The sequence below is a fragment of the Lepus europaeus genome, chromosome 5, assembly GCF_033115175.1.
Source record: "Lepus europaeus isolate LE1 chromosome 5, mLepTim1.pri, whole genome shotgun sequence".
NCBI classification, from domain to species: domain Eukaryota; kingdom Metazoa; phylum Chordata; class Mammalia; order Lagomorpha; family Leporidae; genus Lepus; species Lepus europaeus.
In genome coordinates, this window is record NC_084831.1 from 111,207,450 (window position 1) to 111,226,106 (window position 18,657).

General features: G+C 42.5%; 1 protein-coding gene across 3 annotated transcripts in view; it reads left to right on the forward strand.

Moving 5' to 3' along the window:
- Positions 1-18,657, forward strand: part of MAN1A2 (mannosidase alpha class 1A member 2) — a 207,292-nt gene that overhangs the window by 34,565 nt on the left and 154,070 nt on the right. For all 3 annotated transcript variants that reach the window (XM_062192053.1, XM_062192054.1, XM_062192052.1), the window contains exon 2: positions 18,222-18,477. In XM_062192053.1, coding sequence (XP_062048037.1) covers positions 18,222-18,477 — 256 coding nt within the window. The remainder of the gene's footprint in view (positions 1-18,221; positions 18,478-18,657) is intronic.

Genomic DNA, 18,657 nt, shown 5'->3' on the forward strand with positions numbered 1-18,657 from the left:
ATAAGCATTATACTGTTTAAAAAAGTATGTTGGTAAGTTTAAGGATGGAGGACACTAACAAAGGTGGAGGCAGAGTTAGTTTTGAGGAAAGTTTTAATTTATCTCTTTTTTGAGGATGAGAGACCTTTCATGTTTGTAGGTGAAAGGAAAAGCTCTAGAGAGGCAGATATTTGTATCCACCTGAGTCTTTGCCAAACAAGTTTCAATATGATTTCCTATATCTGTATGTCATTTAGGATCATGTTTGTCCTCTAGAATGATACCAAAAATGATTCATTTAAACATCCTAATTGGAGAAGGAAATCTGTCACTGGATAATTTCTTATATCAACAGGCATAGTAACAAGAGCCTCAGGGAAGGAGAACATCTAGTATGGATAATGGATCTCATTTACCATTCACAACACAAACAGTGTTTTAAGTATGATAGACATTAATTTCCATCACACATACGAATTCTCCATGGCAGTTTCAGTAAGAAGGGTGAGAAATAGAGTTTCCTGCTGTAGCACAGCAGGTTGAAGCCATGGCCAGCAGCACTGGCATCCCATATGGGCACTGCTTCATGTCTCAGCTGACCCAGTCACTTCTGATCCAGTTCCTTGTTAGTGTGCCTGAGAAAGCATTGGAGGATGGCTCAAGTCCTTGGGCCCCTGCACCAATGTGGGAGACCCAGAAGAGGCTCCTGCCTGGCCCAGTCAGGTTGTTGCAGCCATTTGGGGAGTGAACCAGCAAATGGAAGATATCTCTCTTTCTCTCCTTCTCTCTTCTGTAACTCTGCCTTTCAAATAAATAAATAAATCTTAAAAAAAATTTTTTTTTTCTGTATAGTAAGATACAAACTCTTAATTAAAGTTCATCTTTTATATAAAAGGCCCTGTATGGCTTTTAATAAGTTAAAATGCATTTTTTAGGGTCTCTACTTACCAACTCTAGGATCTTGAACAAATTCTTTAATTTTTTCTTTGTACCTTAGTGTTTTCGTAATAGGATGGAGAATAGTGTTTAGTAGAGTGTACTTCGTAAATTATTGTGAGAATTAAATAATATAATTATGTAATTGACTAAGCTAATATTTGGTATATGTAATCCACAGTCTTTTAGTTTGTTGTCATTTACTTTTGCTTTTCAAGGACTGGAGATGTGTTGAAGTATGAAATACAAAATACAAAAATCAAAACAAGATAACAAGAAACAAAGGCTTATATTATCTATGGATGTAAAAAAGTAAGTTAAACATTACACATTAATATACATTTGAAAGAATAATTTTGCATCTCATGAGAACCTGTATATTTAAGACTAGATTGTATTGGAAGCCTTGGAAGGTGCCCAGAGTTAGCCTGATTTCCAAGTTTGAGGACACAGTCCTCCTTAAGACTGCTGTCATTTCTGATATCACCTGCAGATTCAGAGGGCGCCTTAAACCACATTCAGGTTCAATGATTTGATAGGATTACACAAAACTCACTGAAAGCTATTACATCCATGAAAGGATTATGGAATACAGGGATACAGTTTGCAAAGACATAGGTTAAAATCAGCCATGGCAAGAAGCATGCAGGGTGAAGTCCAGGAAGTTTACAAATGTACAACAAATTCTAGTGTCCTCTCTCTGTGGAGTTAGGCTCTTCCAGCCTCAATATATGTGGAGTGTTGCTAACCTGGTAAGCTTCAGTGTAGGGCAGTATGCATGAAGTTACTACTAATCTGAACTTCGGTGTTCAGATGTTTTCTTTTTTGTTGTCGTTTGTTTTTAAAGATCTTTTAATTTATTTGAAAGGTAGAGTTACAGAGAAGGAGTTACAGAGAGAGATCTTCCATCTACTATTTCACTCCCCATATGGCTACAACAACCCAAGTTGGCTAGCCTGAAGCCAAGAACTTCATCAGGGTCTCCCACATGGGTGGCAGGAGTACAAGTACTTGGGCCATCTTTCGCTGCTTGTCCCAGGCTATTAGCAGGGAGCTAGATCAGAAATGGAGCAGCAAACTGGCACCGGTGTTAGATGGCCAGTGTAGTGTTATCCACTACACCACAACTCCTGCCCCAGTGTCCATAGAGTTTTCACTAGGGCTTCATTGTGTTGTTGTGATTGATCAATTGCTAGATTGCCTGTGTGATTAAACTCAGTTTCTTTTTTTATTTTTATTTTTAAACTTTTATTTAATAAATATAAATTTCAAAAGTACAACTTTTGGATTATAGCAGCTTTTTCCCCCCATAACCTCCCTCCCACCCACAACCATCTCATCTCCCAGCCCTATCCCATCCTATTCACATCAAGATTCATTTTCAATTTTCTTTATATACAGAAGATCAATTTAGTATATATTAAGTAAAGATTTCAACCATTTGCACCCACACAGAAACACAAAGTTACACTGTTAATTCTCATAGTACAACACATTAAGGACAGAGATCCTACTTGGGAGTAAGTGCAACTCCTGTTGTTGATTTAACAATTGACACTCTTATTTATGACGTCAGTAATCACCTGAGGCTCTTGTCTTGAGCTGCCAAGGCTATGGAAGCCTCTTGAGTTCGCCAACTCCGATCTTATTTAGACAAGGCCATAGTCAAAGTGGAAGTTCTCTCCTCCCTTCGGAGAAAGGTACCTCCTTTGATGGCCCATTCTTTCCGCTGGGATCTCACTCACAGAAATCTTTCATTTAGGTCATTTAGTCTGCTGTGTCTCCTGCTTCCCATGTTGGATTTGAACTCAGTTTCTAGATGGACTGATGCTGAGTGACCCAGAGCCCTCACCCAAAGTCGTATTGTAGGTGTTTCTGGCATGGCCAGCATGCGTTATAAACAAGTTCATTTATATCAAGTTTGGTAGATTACCTCCTAGACTTACCTTTCATTAAGGCCAAATTCCATAGTACACAGGAAAAACAAATTTTTTTTAAATGAAAGTTTGACATTATCTGTTGAAGACTTTCACGTTTAAAAAAAAATCTTAAAAATATATAAGTAAGGGGCCAGCACTGTGGCACAGTGAGTTAAAGCCTCATCCTGCAGCACCAGCATCCTATGTGGGCGCTGGTTCGAGTCCCAGCTGCTCCATCTCTGATCCAACTCCCTGATAATGTGCCTGGGAAAGCAGCAGAGGGTGGCCTGGGTCCTTGGGCCCCTGTACCCACATGGGAAACCTGGAAAAAGCTCCAGGCTCCTGGTTCAAATTGGCTCAGCTCTGGCCATGCAGCCATTTTGGGAGTGAACCAGCAGATGGAAGACCTCTGTCTATCTCTACCTCTCTCTGTAACTCTTTCAAATAAATAAAATAAATCTTTAAAATATATATATATATATATATATATATATATATACACACACACACATAAAGAAGCACATTCAAGTGTAAATAAAAGCCTAAAAGAGAGATGACCTAGCAGTTATAGTAGTTTAAAATCTACACGTTGGCTATGAAAATAAAATTTGAGAAGCCATTTGAGTGAAGATCAGGATGAAAACAAAATTTTGAGGCCGGCGCCGTGGCTTAACAAGCTAATTCTCCGCCTTGTGGCGCCGGCACACCGGGTTCTAGTCCCAGTTGGGGTGCCGGATTCTATCCCGGTTGCCCCTCTTCCAGGCCAGCTCTCTGCTATGGCCCGGGAAGGCAGTGGAGGATGGCCCAAGTCCTTGGGCCCTGCACCCCATGGGAGACCAGGAGAAGCACCTGGCTCCTGCCTTCAGATCAGTGTGGTGCACCTGCCGCAGTGGCCATTGGGGGGTGAACCAACGGCAAAAGGAAGACCTTTCTCTCTGTCTCTCTCTATCTCACTATCCACTCTGCCTGTCCAAAACAAAACAAAACAAAATTTTGAGGCATGTAGGAAAGAAAACCAGCTAGACTCATAGTGCTACTAAGTGTTGTGAAAAGATACTCTTAAGGAATAAAAGAAATAAAGTGTTTTGGTAGTTGTGAGGACTGCTGCATTCACCTGTATTTTGGAATGGGCAGGTTAAAAGGATTGAAATAATGAATGGCTTACATGTGTATTGAACATTGTGGTTTACCAAGTACTTTTATTTACCTTGGATCTGCTAGTTTAGGAATCTGAGGTAAGTGAAAGTATTTACTGGAAAGCACTAAAGCATTTTAATATTCTTTTTTTTTTTTAAATTTATTTGACAGGTAGAGTTATAGACAGTGAGAGAGACAGAGAGAAAGGTCTTCCTTCTGTTGGTTCACCACCTAAATGGCTGCTATGGCTGGAGCTACGCTGATCCGAAGCCAGGAGCCAGGTGCTTCTCCTGGCCTCCCATGTGGGTTTAGGGCCCAAGCACTTGGGCCATCCTCCACTGCACTCCCGGGCCACAGCCGAGAGCTGGACTGGAAGAAAGCAACCGAGACTAGAACCCGGTACCCATATGGGATGCTGGCGCTGCAGGCGGAGGATTAACCAAGTGAGCCACGGCGCCAGCCCCAGCATTAAAGCATTTTAAAATTGATACAATCAGGATAGTATTATGTGTTTTCCTATTTCTGTTGATGAAGGTACTGATCTTAGGGTGTTTTTAGTGATGGTGCCAGCTTACAGTGTGTGTCAGGGACCAAGTTAGAACTAAAATCTTTGTCTTTTGACTTTTGGATTACCCCTTCCCATCAACAACCAAGCGATTTCTCTTTAGAATATAGTTAATGGAAGATCTGATTGAATTCCCAGGACTCTGGAGTTCCTCTTAAAGACTAGACAGTTGGTCTTACTTTGAACTTTGATGTTTGCTATTCTGAAATGATGAGTGTATTCCCTAAACTCTTAAACAATGCTTTTTGAGGGACAAAGGCGAAAAAATTTATAGATTCCTATGTTTTCAGAATGTTTTTGAGTAAGGATCTTCACAATATTGTAACAGTACAGGTTCTGATGAACAAAAGTTGACTACCCTAACAACAACTAAGATGAGATGAGATGATTGGAGCTTACCTCTAGAACACTAAGAATTAGAGCAGGAGTGGGGAATGTCCAGCTGTATGGCCCTCAAAATAATTTGGTCTAGCCCTGTCAAAGCAATTGCAGGTAGGACTCAAAAGTCAATAAATCTATAGAAGGCTGATTTTTTAAGCTGATAATTTTTTATGGCCTGTGAATGATGTTGTAAATATCCAAATGACCCTTGGCAGTAAGATGTTTGCTTACCCGTGCTGTAGAGGGTTCTGTATTTTATTTTTAAAAGTAATTATAGGGGCCGGCGCTGTGGCGTAGTGGGTTAAGCTGCTGCCTGCAGGGCCGGCATCCTATATGGGCGCCAATTCGAGTCCTGGCTGCTCCACTTCTGATCCAGTTCTCTGCCATGGCCTGGGAAAGCAGTAGAAGATGGCCCAAGTCCTAGGTCCCCAGCACCCACATGGGAGACCCAGAAGAAGCTCCTGGCTCCTGGCTTTGGATTGGCGCAGCTTTGGCTGTTGTGGCCAATTGGGGAGTGAACCAGTGGAGGGAAGATCTCTCTCTCTGTTTCTCTCTGCCTCTCCTTCTCTCTCTGTGTAACTCTGACTTTCAAATTAATAAATAAATCTTTTAAAAAAAGTAACTATAAAAATTTGTGTAAGTTTTAAATTGTTTTCATGTTGGCATCATATATACTTGTGGAGGAACTATTGTTCTTAGCATTTAGTTAGTAAGAATTGTAAATGAAAACAGGAAACTATCACATGGCATTGTTATTAATAACTACTAGGGTAGAGTGGCATTGTGGTTCAGTGATTTAAACATCTGCTTGCAGCATTGGTATCCTGTATTAGCGTGCTGGTTTAAGACCCAGATATTCCACTTCTGATCCAGTTCCCTGCTAATGCACCTGGGAAAGCAATGGATGAGGGCCAAGTACCTTGGCTCCTGCCACCAGATAGAGTTCCTGACTTCAGGCTTCAGCCTGGCCCAGCCTGGTCTGTTGCAGCCATTTGGGAAGTGAACCCGGGGATGGTAGATCTGTCTCTTGTGTTTCTCTGTCTTTCAAACATACAAACAAGCAAGCAAACAAATCTTTAAAGAAATGACACCTAAGATTTATCATCATATAATGAATTTTAACCATATCATGAATCTTAAAATGAGTTTGAGAGTACATATCTGTTGCTTACCCTGAAGTCAGAATTGTTGTTTATACCTGTTTTGACTGTTTCTACTCTCAAGGCGGTCCATAGACTGTCTATATCATAATTATTTTAAGTGAGGTCTTGGAATCATTGTTCTTGTTTAAGTATTTAAGTATTTGTTAGATGCTAAATGCTGTTCTAGGCATTGCGGGATACATTGGAACGAAAAAATCAGACAGGTCTGTGAACCTATAGAGTCTGTGGTTTTACCAGATGAGATGAGCATTAATCAAAAAGTCACCTATTTTAAGTACCATGAAAGAGAGGTGTGTGGTGCTATGAGACTGTATTTTAGAGAAATTTGCCTGATCAGAAGTTATGATTGATCAGTGACTTGAAGGTAAGGAGTGTACAAGAAAGACTATGGTAAGCAGAGTTAGAGACATCATACATAAGTGGGGACATTGGTGGGAAAGAACATGATGTGTAAAACAACTGAAAGATAGTATGTGGCTATAGCACAAAGAGGTAGCAGTATATGTGAGATGAAACTGGAGAACTTAGTAGAGGGCACATCATACAGAATTCCTTAATAGGCCATAATAGTATTTCTTATACTAAGGGAAATCATGCAGTGTTTTGAGTGAGGGAGTGTCATAGTCGATATTACACAAAATTCATTTTATTATTTTTTAAAGATTTATTTATTTATTTGAAAGGCAGAATTACAGAGAGGCAGAGAGAGGAAGATCTGCTGGTTTACTCCCCAGATGGCCACAATGGCTGGAGCTGTGCTGATCCGAAGCCAGGAACCTGGACCCTCTTCTGGGTCTCCCATGCGGGTGCAGAGGCCCAAGGACTTGGGCCATCTTCTGCTGCTTTCGCAGGCCATAGCAGAGAGCTGGATGGGGGAAGTGGAGTAGCCAGGAGTCAAATTGGCACCCATATGGGATGCTGACAATGAAGCGGCGGCTTTACCCATCATGCCACAGTGTCGGCCTGACAAGTTCATTTTAGATCTGCAGTGTGACTGGAGAGTAGCTTGCAGGGGGGCAGGTGGATGCACGAGGACTACTGAGGGTGTTAGGATGATCAGCAGGCATGCTGGATAGAGCAAAGTGGATAGCACTGAGAAGGACTAGGTGGTGAAATAGGAGCAAATGCTGTTGAATTTCATTTAGATGGAGAAACAGAAGTAGGACTAGGTTTTTGATTTGAAAAACTTGATAAATAATAAAACTGTCATTTACCAGGATGAAGATGACTCGCAGAAAAGTGGGTTATAGGCACTAAAATCACTGGTTCTGTTTTGGATTTGTTAAATGGAGACCTGAGGTAAGACAGTTAGATACACCATTTTGGAGCTTGGGTGAAAATCAGAATTTTCTTAAGTGAATAATACTATTTTTATTTTTAAGTATTATCTTTGATTTCCTGTGCACATATATATTTTTTTTAAAAAGTAGCTGAAATACATATTTATTTTTTCTGATTTTCTTTCAGAGATGTTGGTTTATAAAAGGAGTCTGGTTCAGGAGTTTTAGGCTGTGTTGTTTAGGTCTTGGGGGAAGACTTTTGCAGAAAGGCTTGCTCAGCTCCTGCTGTGGGGGAGGCTATCTGGGGAAACAGCTGAACTAGAAAGGACTCTATGCAGTGGAACTCCTTTAGAGTTTGAGGTTGTTTAAACTGTTTCCAGGGACTCCTATGCTGAGGTATTTTCAAGTCATCCAGAAACAAAATAGGGGACATCCTGAACACATAGCTTCTCTTCATAGCCAGGGCTCATGCCTAGTGTGGGTTTGAAGACAGAGTGCTTTTTTTTTTTTTTTTTTTTAAGTGAATTTTTCATGCGGAGTTCAGGAGTTGGGAATCTTCAGAGTTGTTTTAGAAATTAAAGGGCACTGGGCTTGAATACTGTCCCAGACATAAGGACAAAAGCCAATTATAGCAGTGGAATCAAGAGGCTAAAGAGAGCACAAGTGTCTGCCAATTCTACCTTAAAAGAGGTAGGCCACATCTTAGCAGGGTTTGGTGGCCTCCAAATTCTTGTAGATGTGCCCATTAGCTGCTCCTGTCACCCAGTTTATGGAAGCCAAGAAGTTATAAGAAGTCTCTGAGTGTAGGTCTTGGGTCCCTTAAGGACACTGGTGTTAGCCCACATCCCTGAGTGGTGTTGTGTTTGTGTGCATGCACATGCAGCAGCGGTGGTGGTAATGGTGCTGGTGAGAAGGGAAGGCAGTTAAAGGAGGAAGGAAACTAAGGGGTGTTCTAGGTTTTTCAGCTTGTGTGTCATCTCACCTGCTCCTGTGAACAATCTTGTGAGGTTGGCCTAAGCTCTGTTTTTACAGATGAGAAAAGGAGTCTCAGAAGTGCCATATATCTAATGTTTCATGGTGAAACCATGGCAAGGTTCTGCCACAGGCATGACTGATGACTTAGAGAAATTTCTTCTGTGTCCTTATGTCCCATGGCATGCTAAAATCGTTGTGCGAAAAAGGGAGACTATAAGTATATGTTTGGAAAGTGTTAGGTCATCTGAATTGCAGAACTTCTCAGGTCATAGTCCATGTGCATTTTGAAGCTCTGAGAGGGCATATGGGTTATTTGTGGCCTATATCCTTCTCCTGTCTCATGTTGAGTTCTTAGAGACTGCATGTAATACCTGTGGAGGTTCATTGGTGGGTGAAAATACTTTACAGAGTGATGCCTATGAGCCATCTAACTTGCCATTCATAAGTAATGTCAGGTAACATGGTGCTTGGAGCTGGATGTGGAGAGTGTGGGTCCCTGTGAAAAACTCCCTGACTTGTCATCAGGACAGAAACCTCCCTTGAAAGAACCAGTCTTCTCCTTTTGATGTTTTTCTTCTTTAGGACTCAGTCCAGACCTCTGTTTTATCAAATGTGGGTGCATGCTTGCACAGGGAGTGGATAGGTGAGTTGGGCAGATTCTAAGTTGGAAGTGACAGAGCACTCAAGAGTTACTGGACAGAATCTGAACTCTAGGGACAAGCAGATGAGCATCCTGGCAATAACACTGTGAGAGCAGCATTCTCTCTTTCTCTTCTCTCCTGATCCATGTTGGTGATTTGTCCTCAGTCTTTTTTGCCTTTTGATTTGAGATGGCTGTCATAGCTTTTGGCATCAAAACTGCATTTGAAGACAGAAATACATGGTAGGTATGGAGTTAGCAGTAAAAGGCCCTTTTCTTAACCTGCTCTGTCCATATTTAATCTATAAAGGAAACTGTATTCTAGAAGTATTTTGTCTCTTGGTTGAAATAAGGTTATTTGGGTAACTGCTAGTGGCAAAAGCAGCTAGGAAGGCTGAATGGCATAGATGGATTATGATCTGCTCTCTGGAGCTAGGCACTCTGTCTTTGTGTTGGGAAGGTGATGGGATGGGAGTAGGGAGTAGGGAGTTCTTGAGTGGTGTCTGCTTTGGCTATCTTATTTATATAATACTTCATTCAGCACCTGTGTGATGATGGTGCCCTCACCTGCCTCAGTCTCTTCACTGATGGGTTCACATGTCAGTTTTTCAGATTCACTCAGGGGCCCACGTTGGCTGCTTCTTGTCTTATTTCTTCCACATCCAATCTGGTTGCAGGCTCCATGGATTGTTCTCCCTACTGAATGACTCATGTTCCTGACTCTCTAGCCCTTCCGCACCTCACTCTCCCTCTTTCTTCTTCTTCTTCTTTCTTCTTCTTCTTTTTTTTTATTTTGACAGGTAGAGTTATAGACAGTGAGAGAGAGAGACAGAGAGAAAGGTCTTCCTTCCGTTGGTTCACTCCCCAAATGGCTGCTATGGCCAGCGCTGCGCGGCCCAAGCAGCCAGGTGCTTCTTCTCAGTCTCCCATGTGGGTGCAGGAGCCCAAGCACTTGGGCCATCCTCCACTGCCTTCCCAGGCCACAGCAGAGAGCTGGACTGGAAGAGAGCAACTGGGACTAGAACCTGGTGCCCATATGGGATGCTGGCACCGCAGGTGGAGGATTAACCAAGTGAGCCACAGCATCGGTTCCACTCTCCCTCTTTTTTTTTTTTTTTAATTCAATTTAATTTAATTTAATTATTTTTTTGACAAGCAGAGTGGACAGTGAGAGACAGAGAGAGAAAGAGAGAAAGGTCTTCCTTTTCCGTTGGTTCACCCTCCAATGGCTGCCGCGGCCTGCACGCTGCGACCAGCGCGCCGCGCTGATCCGAAGGCAGAAGCCAGGTGCTTCTCCTGGTCTCCCATGGGGTGCAGGGCCGAAGGACTTGGGCCATCCTCTACTGCACTCCCAGGCCACAGCAGAGAGCTGGCCTGGAAGAGGGGCAACCGGGACAGAATCCGGTGCCCCGACCGGGACTAGAACCTGGTATGCCAGCGCTGCAAGGCGGAGGATTAGCCTATTAAGCTGCGGTGCCGGCTCCACTCTCCCTCTTTCTTCTTTCCCTACTGGCACCTTCTCACTGCTGGCACTCCAATTTTCGTTTTTCTAAAGATTTTTAACATTTTATTTTTAATATTAGTTATAAATCGATGTTTTTCTCTTTTGGTGTACAGGTTTATAATTCTAAGAAACATTTATTCATTGTTGTAACTACCACCATAATTTGAATACATTATAGTTGTATCACAAAGAAACCCTTCCTTGTGTTAATTTTTATAGTTATTCTTTGCCTCTACTCATAACTCCTAGCTACTACTGCTTTATTCCATCCCTAAATTTTTGTTATTTTTGAGAATGTCATGTAAATGGAATTATATAGAATGCAACCGTTTCAGATTGGCTATTTTTTTAGAGAGATTTATTATTATTTATTTGAAAGGCAGAGTGACAAAGCAAGAGGGAGAGACAGAAATTGTCTTATTCAATGGTTCATTCCCCCAGATGGCTGCAATGGCCGAGGTTGGACCAGGCTGAAGTCAGGAGCCCAGAACTCCATCTGGGTCTCTAACTTGGGTGGCAGGGCCTCAAGTACTTAAACCATCATATATTGCCTTCCCAGACATGTTAGCAGGATGCTGGATCAGAAGTGGAGTAGCTAGGTCTCAACTGTTGCTCTAGTATGGGATGCTGGCATTGTGGGCTGTGGTTTAACTTGCTTTGACATAATGCTGGCCCCAGATTTTTTCATTCACATAATAATACCTTTGAGATTCATATAAATTATATGTATTAATGTCATTTTATTGCTAAGTAGTATTCCATGGGGTACATATACCACCATTTATGTAACTGTTTGCTTATTGGAGATACCTGGGTCATTTCTGGTTTTTGCCTGTTAGAAATAAAGCTGCTATATATTTTAATATAGGCTTTTCCTCCCCATTTAATTAAAAAATTTTTTTTGAGAGTAGTGATTTTTATTTTCATACAGTTATGATTTTTATTTATGAGAAGCACACAAAAGTCTCAAGCAAATGAAAACCCTCAGGCAGCTCAGCTGGCAGAACCTTGTTCTTGATGTGCTCCAAGGTAGGCTACTGGGGGCCAGGGCCACTGGCTGGGGCTGGCAGGATGCAGCAAGCCCGCAGGAGGAACCTGACGATCCTGCTACTCTTCCTGCTGAACCCCTGTTGACCCTTGCTCGGGATAGAGGCAGCTGAGCCTGAGGAGACTGGGACCCCTGGCACCACCAGGTCCCAACTGATCCTAGGGCAGGGGCTGGAGGGGGTGGCCACAGGGACGGGCTTGGGGGCTGAGCTGGCACCAGGGCTTCTCTCCTCTTGCAGCTGTCCAGGGAGGAGAGAGGCAGGCAGGGCGGCTGCAGCAGCAGGATCATGCTTTGGCTCAGGCTCAGGCTCCCTGTGGCACTGGGTTGACAGGGGCTCATAGGTGAGAAGGGCAACCACACTCTGGACCTCCCTCGAGGCCACATATGCAGGTGCGCCCCGTACTCTGTGAGATTGTGCAGTGAGGCTGTGGCCCGACTCACACTCTACCCACAGAGCTGCATCTGCTCCAGGTTTCACGAGTCCGACTGCAGGGACATTGGGCTGAAGCCATCAGAGCCAGACAGTATTGCAGCTCCAGTGCCTGGCAGCAGACCCAGGCCCTCCAGGTACTCCTGGGCCTCTGGGTCCTCAGGAACTCCTAGGGGCTGCACCAGGGTCACCTCCTCACCCTTGGCTTCTTCTTGTAAGAGGTTGAAACACCAGTGTTGCCGAGCCAGTTCTGCCATAGGCCTCTCCCGCATGGGCTCCAGGCTGAGCAGCGAGCTCAGGAGCACCCCCAGCGCCGGGCTGGCTGCACAAAGGCAGCTCTCAACACCCCCTCTGGATGCAGTCCTGCAGTTCCGCCAGGTCCCTCCCACTGAAGGGCATGGCCCCCACTAACATGGCAAAGAAGATCACACCCAATCTCCAGATACCTGCGGCGAAGTTATCATAGGCCTCCAGCTGGCACACCTCTGGAGTGCTGTACTTGGGATCCCTCAGAAACCGTGCACCAGTGTGCCCTCTGCCACTTGGCAGCTGAGCCCAAAGTCCCCCAGCTTGATTTTCAGGTCTGAGTCGAGCAGCAGGTTCTCCAGCTTGAGGTCCTTGTGCACTATGTACTGCACATGGCAGTGGCCCACAGCTGCCAGGATATAGTCAAATGTGGCCTTAGCCTCGGGCTCCTGCAGGCCGCTCTGGTTCATCACATGCTGATAGAGGCTGTCCCCATCAGCCAGCTCCAACACCAAGCAATGGTGACACCTCCAGCAGCTCTATGAGGTTCTGGTGCCTTAGGAGCTGTATGATGCGGACTTCTCTCTTTGCCCATCTGGTGTCCAAGGGGTTGCTCAGGTCTTCCTGGAACAGCTCCACAACCACCTGCTGCTCGCTGGATGCCTGGTGGGCCAGAAACAGCATGCCGAAAGTGCCCAGGCCCAGGAGGGATAGCAACTAGAGCTCAGGCTGAGGGTTGGCTTCAGCCTTGAAGTCCTCAAGGCTTTCAATGCTGTGTCCCTAACTATTCTCTCTGATCTACTCTCTCTAAGATTTCTGTCCACAAACACTAACTAATGAGCTACCCTTACTACAAAACCTAAGAAAATAAAGGGACAACAAAGGGACTATCTGCTGATCTCACTATGGTACCATACTACCTACACTAACTATATTAATGACACACAGTGGCAAGACTAAGTACTATCCAAACAAAACTGAAAACAGAAACCAGAAAAACTCCAGAAAAACAAACACTAAATAACTACACTAACACTGAAATCTAGCAGCGCTGCCTAATTAAACGTGGGAAGCCAAAAACGAAAAAAACTGCAAAAAACCAAAATGGGTACAAAAATAAATAGGTGGAAAAAAACAAACTAAAACAAAATGAAAAAAGAATAAAAAAAAATGAACAACAAACAAACAAACAAAAAAGCACACCAATACCAACAAGCACAAACGCTAGGATAGATGTGTCCAGGTCACACAGGTCACCACAATAGCTCCCTGGTAAGATGGACAAAAACTTGGGCCAGGCAGCTACTTATATAGGTGTGTGGAATTCTGTAACCATAGGGCTCCTTAGGAAGTCAGAGAAAGAAGTGGACCAATGGCAGTCCAGCAGGGACTTGCATGAATTTGTATTTCATGACAATTGGTCCTTATAAAGTCAGAGCAGGGTAGGGACCAATCACAGCTGCAGCTAATCCTAGGCCATTTCTCAACAACCTTCCACTTAAACTAAACCAAGGACCCCAAAAGCTTTTGGCTTAGGTTGGTGATAGTTTATTTTTTTGAGATGTTAAAATGTGTAGGATGTTCCAGTGACCTTTTCATTTCTCATTTAAGGAGTGATAACAACTGTTGGGTTTTTGGTAATTTTTTTTCACAAAGAAACCTTTTATTTAATGAATACAAACTTCATGCATTTCATAAGTACAACTTTAGGAATACAGTGATTCTGCCCACCCTACCTGCCCTCCTGCCCACACTCCCACATCTCCTCCTCCTTTCTCTCCCTCTCCCATTCCCAGTCCTGTGCTCCACTAAGATCCATTTTCAATTAACTTTATACACAGAAGACCAACTCTATTCTATACTAAGTAAAGATTTCAACAATTTGTATACACACACACACACAATATAAAAAACTGGGAACAAGTTTTACAGTTAGTTCTCATAGTAAAATGTGTTGAGGACAGAGGTCCTGCATGGGGAGTAAATGCACAGTGACTCCAGTTGTTAATTTAACAATTAACACACTTATGCATGACATCATTGATCACCTGAGGCTCTTGACATGAGCTGCCAAGGCTATGGAAGCTTTTTGAGTCCACAGTCTCTGTTAGTATTTAGACAAAGCCATAAGCAAAGTGGAAGTTCTCTCCTCCGTTCAGAGAAAAGTACATTCTTCTTTGATGGCCCCTTCTTTCCACTGGGATCTCACTCATAGAGATCCTTCACGTAGGATTTATTTATTTATTTATTTATTTATTCATTTATTTATTTATTTTTTTGCCATAGTGTCTTAGCTTTCCATGCCTGAAATGCTCTCTTGGGCTTTTCAGCCAGACCAGAATGCCTTAAGGGCTGATTCCGAGGTCAGAGTGCTATTTAGAGCGATTGTCATTCTATGAGTCTGTTGTGTGAACTGCTTCCCATGTTGGAACGCTCTCTTCTTTTAAATTTTATCTATTGTTATTACCAGTCACTTGATTTTATTTATACAATCCCTTTAATAATTAATCCTATCTATGTGATCCATTTAACACTTAATAAAATCACTTTAACACTTAAGATGGCATTATTACCACCCAGCTTAATGGGGTTGGAGTCCCATGGCAAATTTTTAGCTGTACCCCTAGAAGTAAGTCCAAGGAATATTTGCAGAACTGTACAGCTTTACAGTTTCAAACTGGGTTGAGTCTAATTGGGTTTCCTCTGAATGTGATTTGGCGTTTCTCTCATGCACATTTTAAGACCTTTATGTTTTACTGTGGAGTTTTACTACAGTGTGTTGTGGTGAAGGTCTTTTCTGATCGTGTTTATTGGTAGTTCCATGTATTTCATGTACTTGGATGTCTCTTTCTTTCTCCAGACTGGGGCAGTTTTCTGTTACTATTTCATTAAGAAGACCTTCTAATCATTTCTCTCTTTCCTCACTTTCTGGTACTCCTAGGATCCATATGTTGGATTGCTTGATAGTATCTTGTAGATCTTCAACTGTTTTTTTAGTTTTCTGATTTCTTCTGGTTTTGTTTTTTTTTTTTTTTTTTGGGGGGGGGGGTCCTGACTATAGTATTTCTAGAAGTTTGTCTTCTAGTTCTGTTATTCTTTCTTCTCTCTCCCTATTCTGTTGTTAAGGCTTTCTGCTGCATTTTTTATTTGATCTATTGAATTCTTCATTTCTAGTATTTCATTCTGACTTCTCTTTAATATCTCAATTTGTTGGGAGCACTTTTCATTTAGATTGTGAATTAGAAGCTTCTGATTGCTTCTAAGTAATCTGACGATTAATTTTCTGAATTCCATTGCTGGCATATCCTTGATCTCTTCATCTTCACTTTCTATTATTGAAGAGTTGTAGTGTCCTTTGTGGGGATTATAGTGTCTTCCTTATTCTTATTTAGGGTATTTCCTTTGTTTTTCATTATATGTGTATTTTTTCACTTTTTTGTCTGTGTAGATTCTTTAGTGGTGAAGTTTCCCTCTGTTATGGGCTGCTGTGTGTCTGTGCATTTAAAGTAGAAGCACAGAGCCCCACCTACTTGAGCTGTGTTCACTTCTCAATGTGGTAGAGGCCGGTATGAGCTCTGGTACACAGAGCCTCCCCTACTAGAACCCAGCTCGCTTCTCAATGGTAGATAGAGCAAGCTTGAGTTCTCCTTTTTGTACAGCTTGCATGGTGGGGAAGAAATTCTTCTGAAATGTTGTGGTCCTCATTCCTGGGTGTGGGAGGGGTGTGGGGGGTGTGGTGAGGTGGCCCCTGCAGTTGATGGGCTGTGTGCATGGGAGGCAAAGGTGGAAGTCCCCTGCTTATGTTTGAAAATGTAAACAAACAAGATGGTTTCTCTCATCCTGCTGCAGGTCTGGGTAGACGGGGCGGGGGTGGGGGTGGGCAGAGATGGGCAAGGTGTTGCCTAACCTCTTTGCTCTTCTATACTTTCTCTTTTTTTTGGTGTGTGGAACTTCAAATGCAGTTCTCCAAGCTCCCCCTCCCACTGCTATCTGCAGCTCAGTGGACTTGGGATTTCCTGTCTGAAGTGGTCTGCTGGGGGCTGTCGCCAGCCTCCCTGGTCTGCGCTGCGGCAGTGCCCCCGCTGTGCCTCCTCCCCTTCCCTTTCTTATTTGCTCCTTCAGTGTTGACCTGCCCAGTCTTTGTTGGTCTCCTAGGTTTCCCATGGTGAATTTTCCACTTCTCTATCTCCAGCATGGATCTTCTCTCCTTTTTAACTATCTATTTTACCCTGCTTGACTCGGATCATCCTTTTGCTATACCGCCATCTTGGGACCCCCCCATTTTTTTGAATTGTGGCAAAATATGCATAACATTTACTGTCTTAACTACTTTAAAGTATACATTTCAGTGGTAATAAATGCATTAAAATTGTCATGCAACCATCCCATCTCCATAACTTTTCTTCAGAACTGAAATTCTACACCTATTAAACTCCCCTTTCCCCCTACTCTTGCTACCACAATTCTATTTTCTGTCTCTTTGGTTTTGCCTTTAAATACCTCATGTAATCCCTCAGTATTAATCTTTTTGTGATTGGCTTGTATGTATTTGTAGGGTTTTTTATGAACATAAATTCTTGTAATTGCCCTGGATCTCAGTTGCTGGATTCTATGATAGCTGCATATTTAACTTTTTTAAAAAGATAGTATTTATTTGAGAGATAGTTACAGACAGACAGAGGAAAAGACAGAGAGAAAAGTCTTCCATTCTCTGGTTCACTCCCCAGATGGCTGCAGTGGTGGGTGCTGCACTGATCCGAAGCCAGGAGCCAGGAGCTTCTTCCAGGTCTCCCCCACGGGTGCAGGGGCTCAAACACTTGGGATGTCTTCTACTGCTTCCCAGGCCATAGCAGAGAGCTGGATCAGAAGAGGAGCAGCCAGGACATGAACTGGCGCCCATATTGGATTCCAGCACTGCAGGTGAAGGCTTAGCCCACTACACCACAGCGGTAGCCCTCTGCATATTTAATATTTTTTTAAAAACCACCCAACGGGGGCACCACCACAGCTCAGACCAGGGAGGCTGTCGCCAGCCCCCAGCAGACCACTTTAGACAGGAAATCCCGAGTCCACTGAGCTGTAGATAGCAGAGTGGTGATACCGTTTTTACATCTCACCAGCTGCAGAATTTGAATTAAATTTCTGCAGAAGTAACTCTGGTTATTGTCGGTTTAGGTGTTAAGCATTGGTCATCATTGGTTGATCTGGAAATAATGGTTGATAGCAAGCACTGCTATATTTATCCATGTGGGTTGGGGTACTGTGGAGACAAGATTGAGGTGTCTCTCACAAGAACAGGACTAGGTAGAAAACCCAGTGGGTGTCCACAAAAGTAGTGGTTTCCCACCCAGTGTGTATACCAGAAATATCTGAAAATTTTTTCATAATACAGATTCATAGGTTTCATACTGAGAGACTAAATTGGAATCTATATTTTTAACTAGGGCTGAAGAGAATTTTAAGTAGACATGACTACATCAATTGGAAACTTGCATTTTGAGATCTGTGTTATTTCCAGAAACTTAGAAGTTTTAGAAACATATACTGTACTATATAACAAATGAAGAATTTTCCATCCTGTCATTTCCCTTTTTTCTTTGGTACTGCTTATACTTTTGAGCCTTCTGTGATACTACATTCCTTTTTAAAAACATTTTCTCTTGTCCATTTAGTTTTCACTGATCCATATTTTTACTGGTGTCTACAGATAAGTTACTGGTTGCCATTTTCTGCATGCTTGTTAGACCTGAAATGATAATTTTGTTTCCAGGTTTCCTCTTCTTCTACTGTATAAATATTGCTCTTTGGCATCCAGGGTTCATTTTCTTTCTCATACCAAGTTATGTTTAACTTATTGTTTGAACAGATCTTAGTTTCACTGATAATTCTTACCTTATAATGACAGGAGTAGACGACAACTGTCAGGTAGAAGAGGAACCTTTAAGTTATATGCTTAAAGGTTGAAGTTCTTCCTAAGAAGGATGTCACTCTTATCAGCTTTTTTTCTCCTTCTCACAGGGAAGAAGAAGAACGTCTGAGAAATAAAATTCGAGCTGATCATGAGAAGGCTCTAGAAGAAGCAAAAGAAAAATTGAGAAAGTCAAAGGAGGAAATCCAGGCAGAAATTCAGACAGAGAAAAATAAGGTAGTCCGAGAAAAGAAGATCAAAGAAAACAAGTCACTGCCACCAGTCCCTCTTGCAAACCTTGTAGGAATAAGTGGTGGGGACCCAGAAGATAATAACGTAAAAAAGAAAAGGGAAAAAATTAAAGAGGTAATAAGCTGAGCTTTGTGATACAGAGTGGTTATGGAAATGTGTTATGTGACTGCGTATAAATATATTTATGCCATCAGTGGTATCATGCATTGGTTTTGTTTGTTCTTGGGTCATAAGTATAGTTCAGGTTCAGAGTTGGCTGTAAGGACTTGAAGTCGGTTTCTTTCTTAATACTGG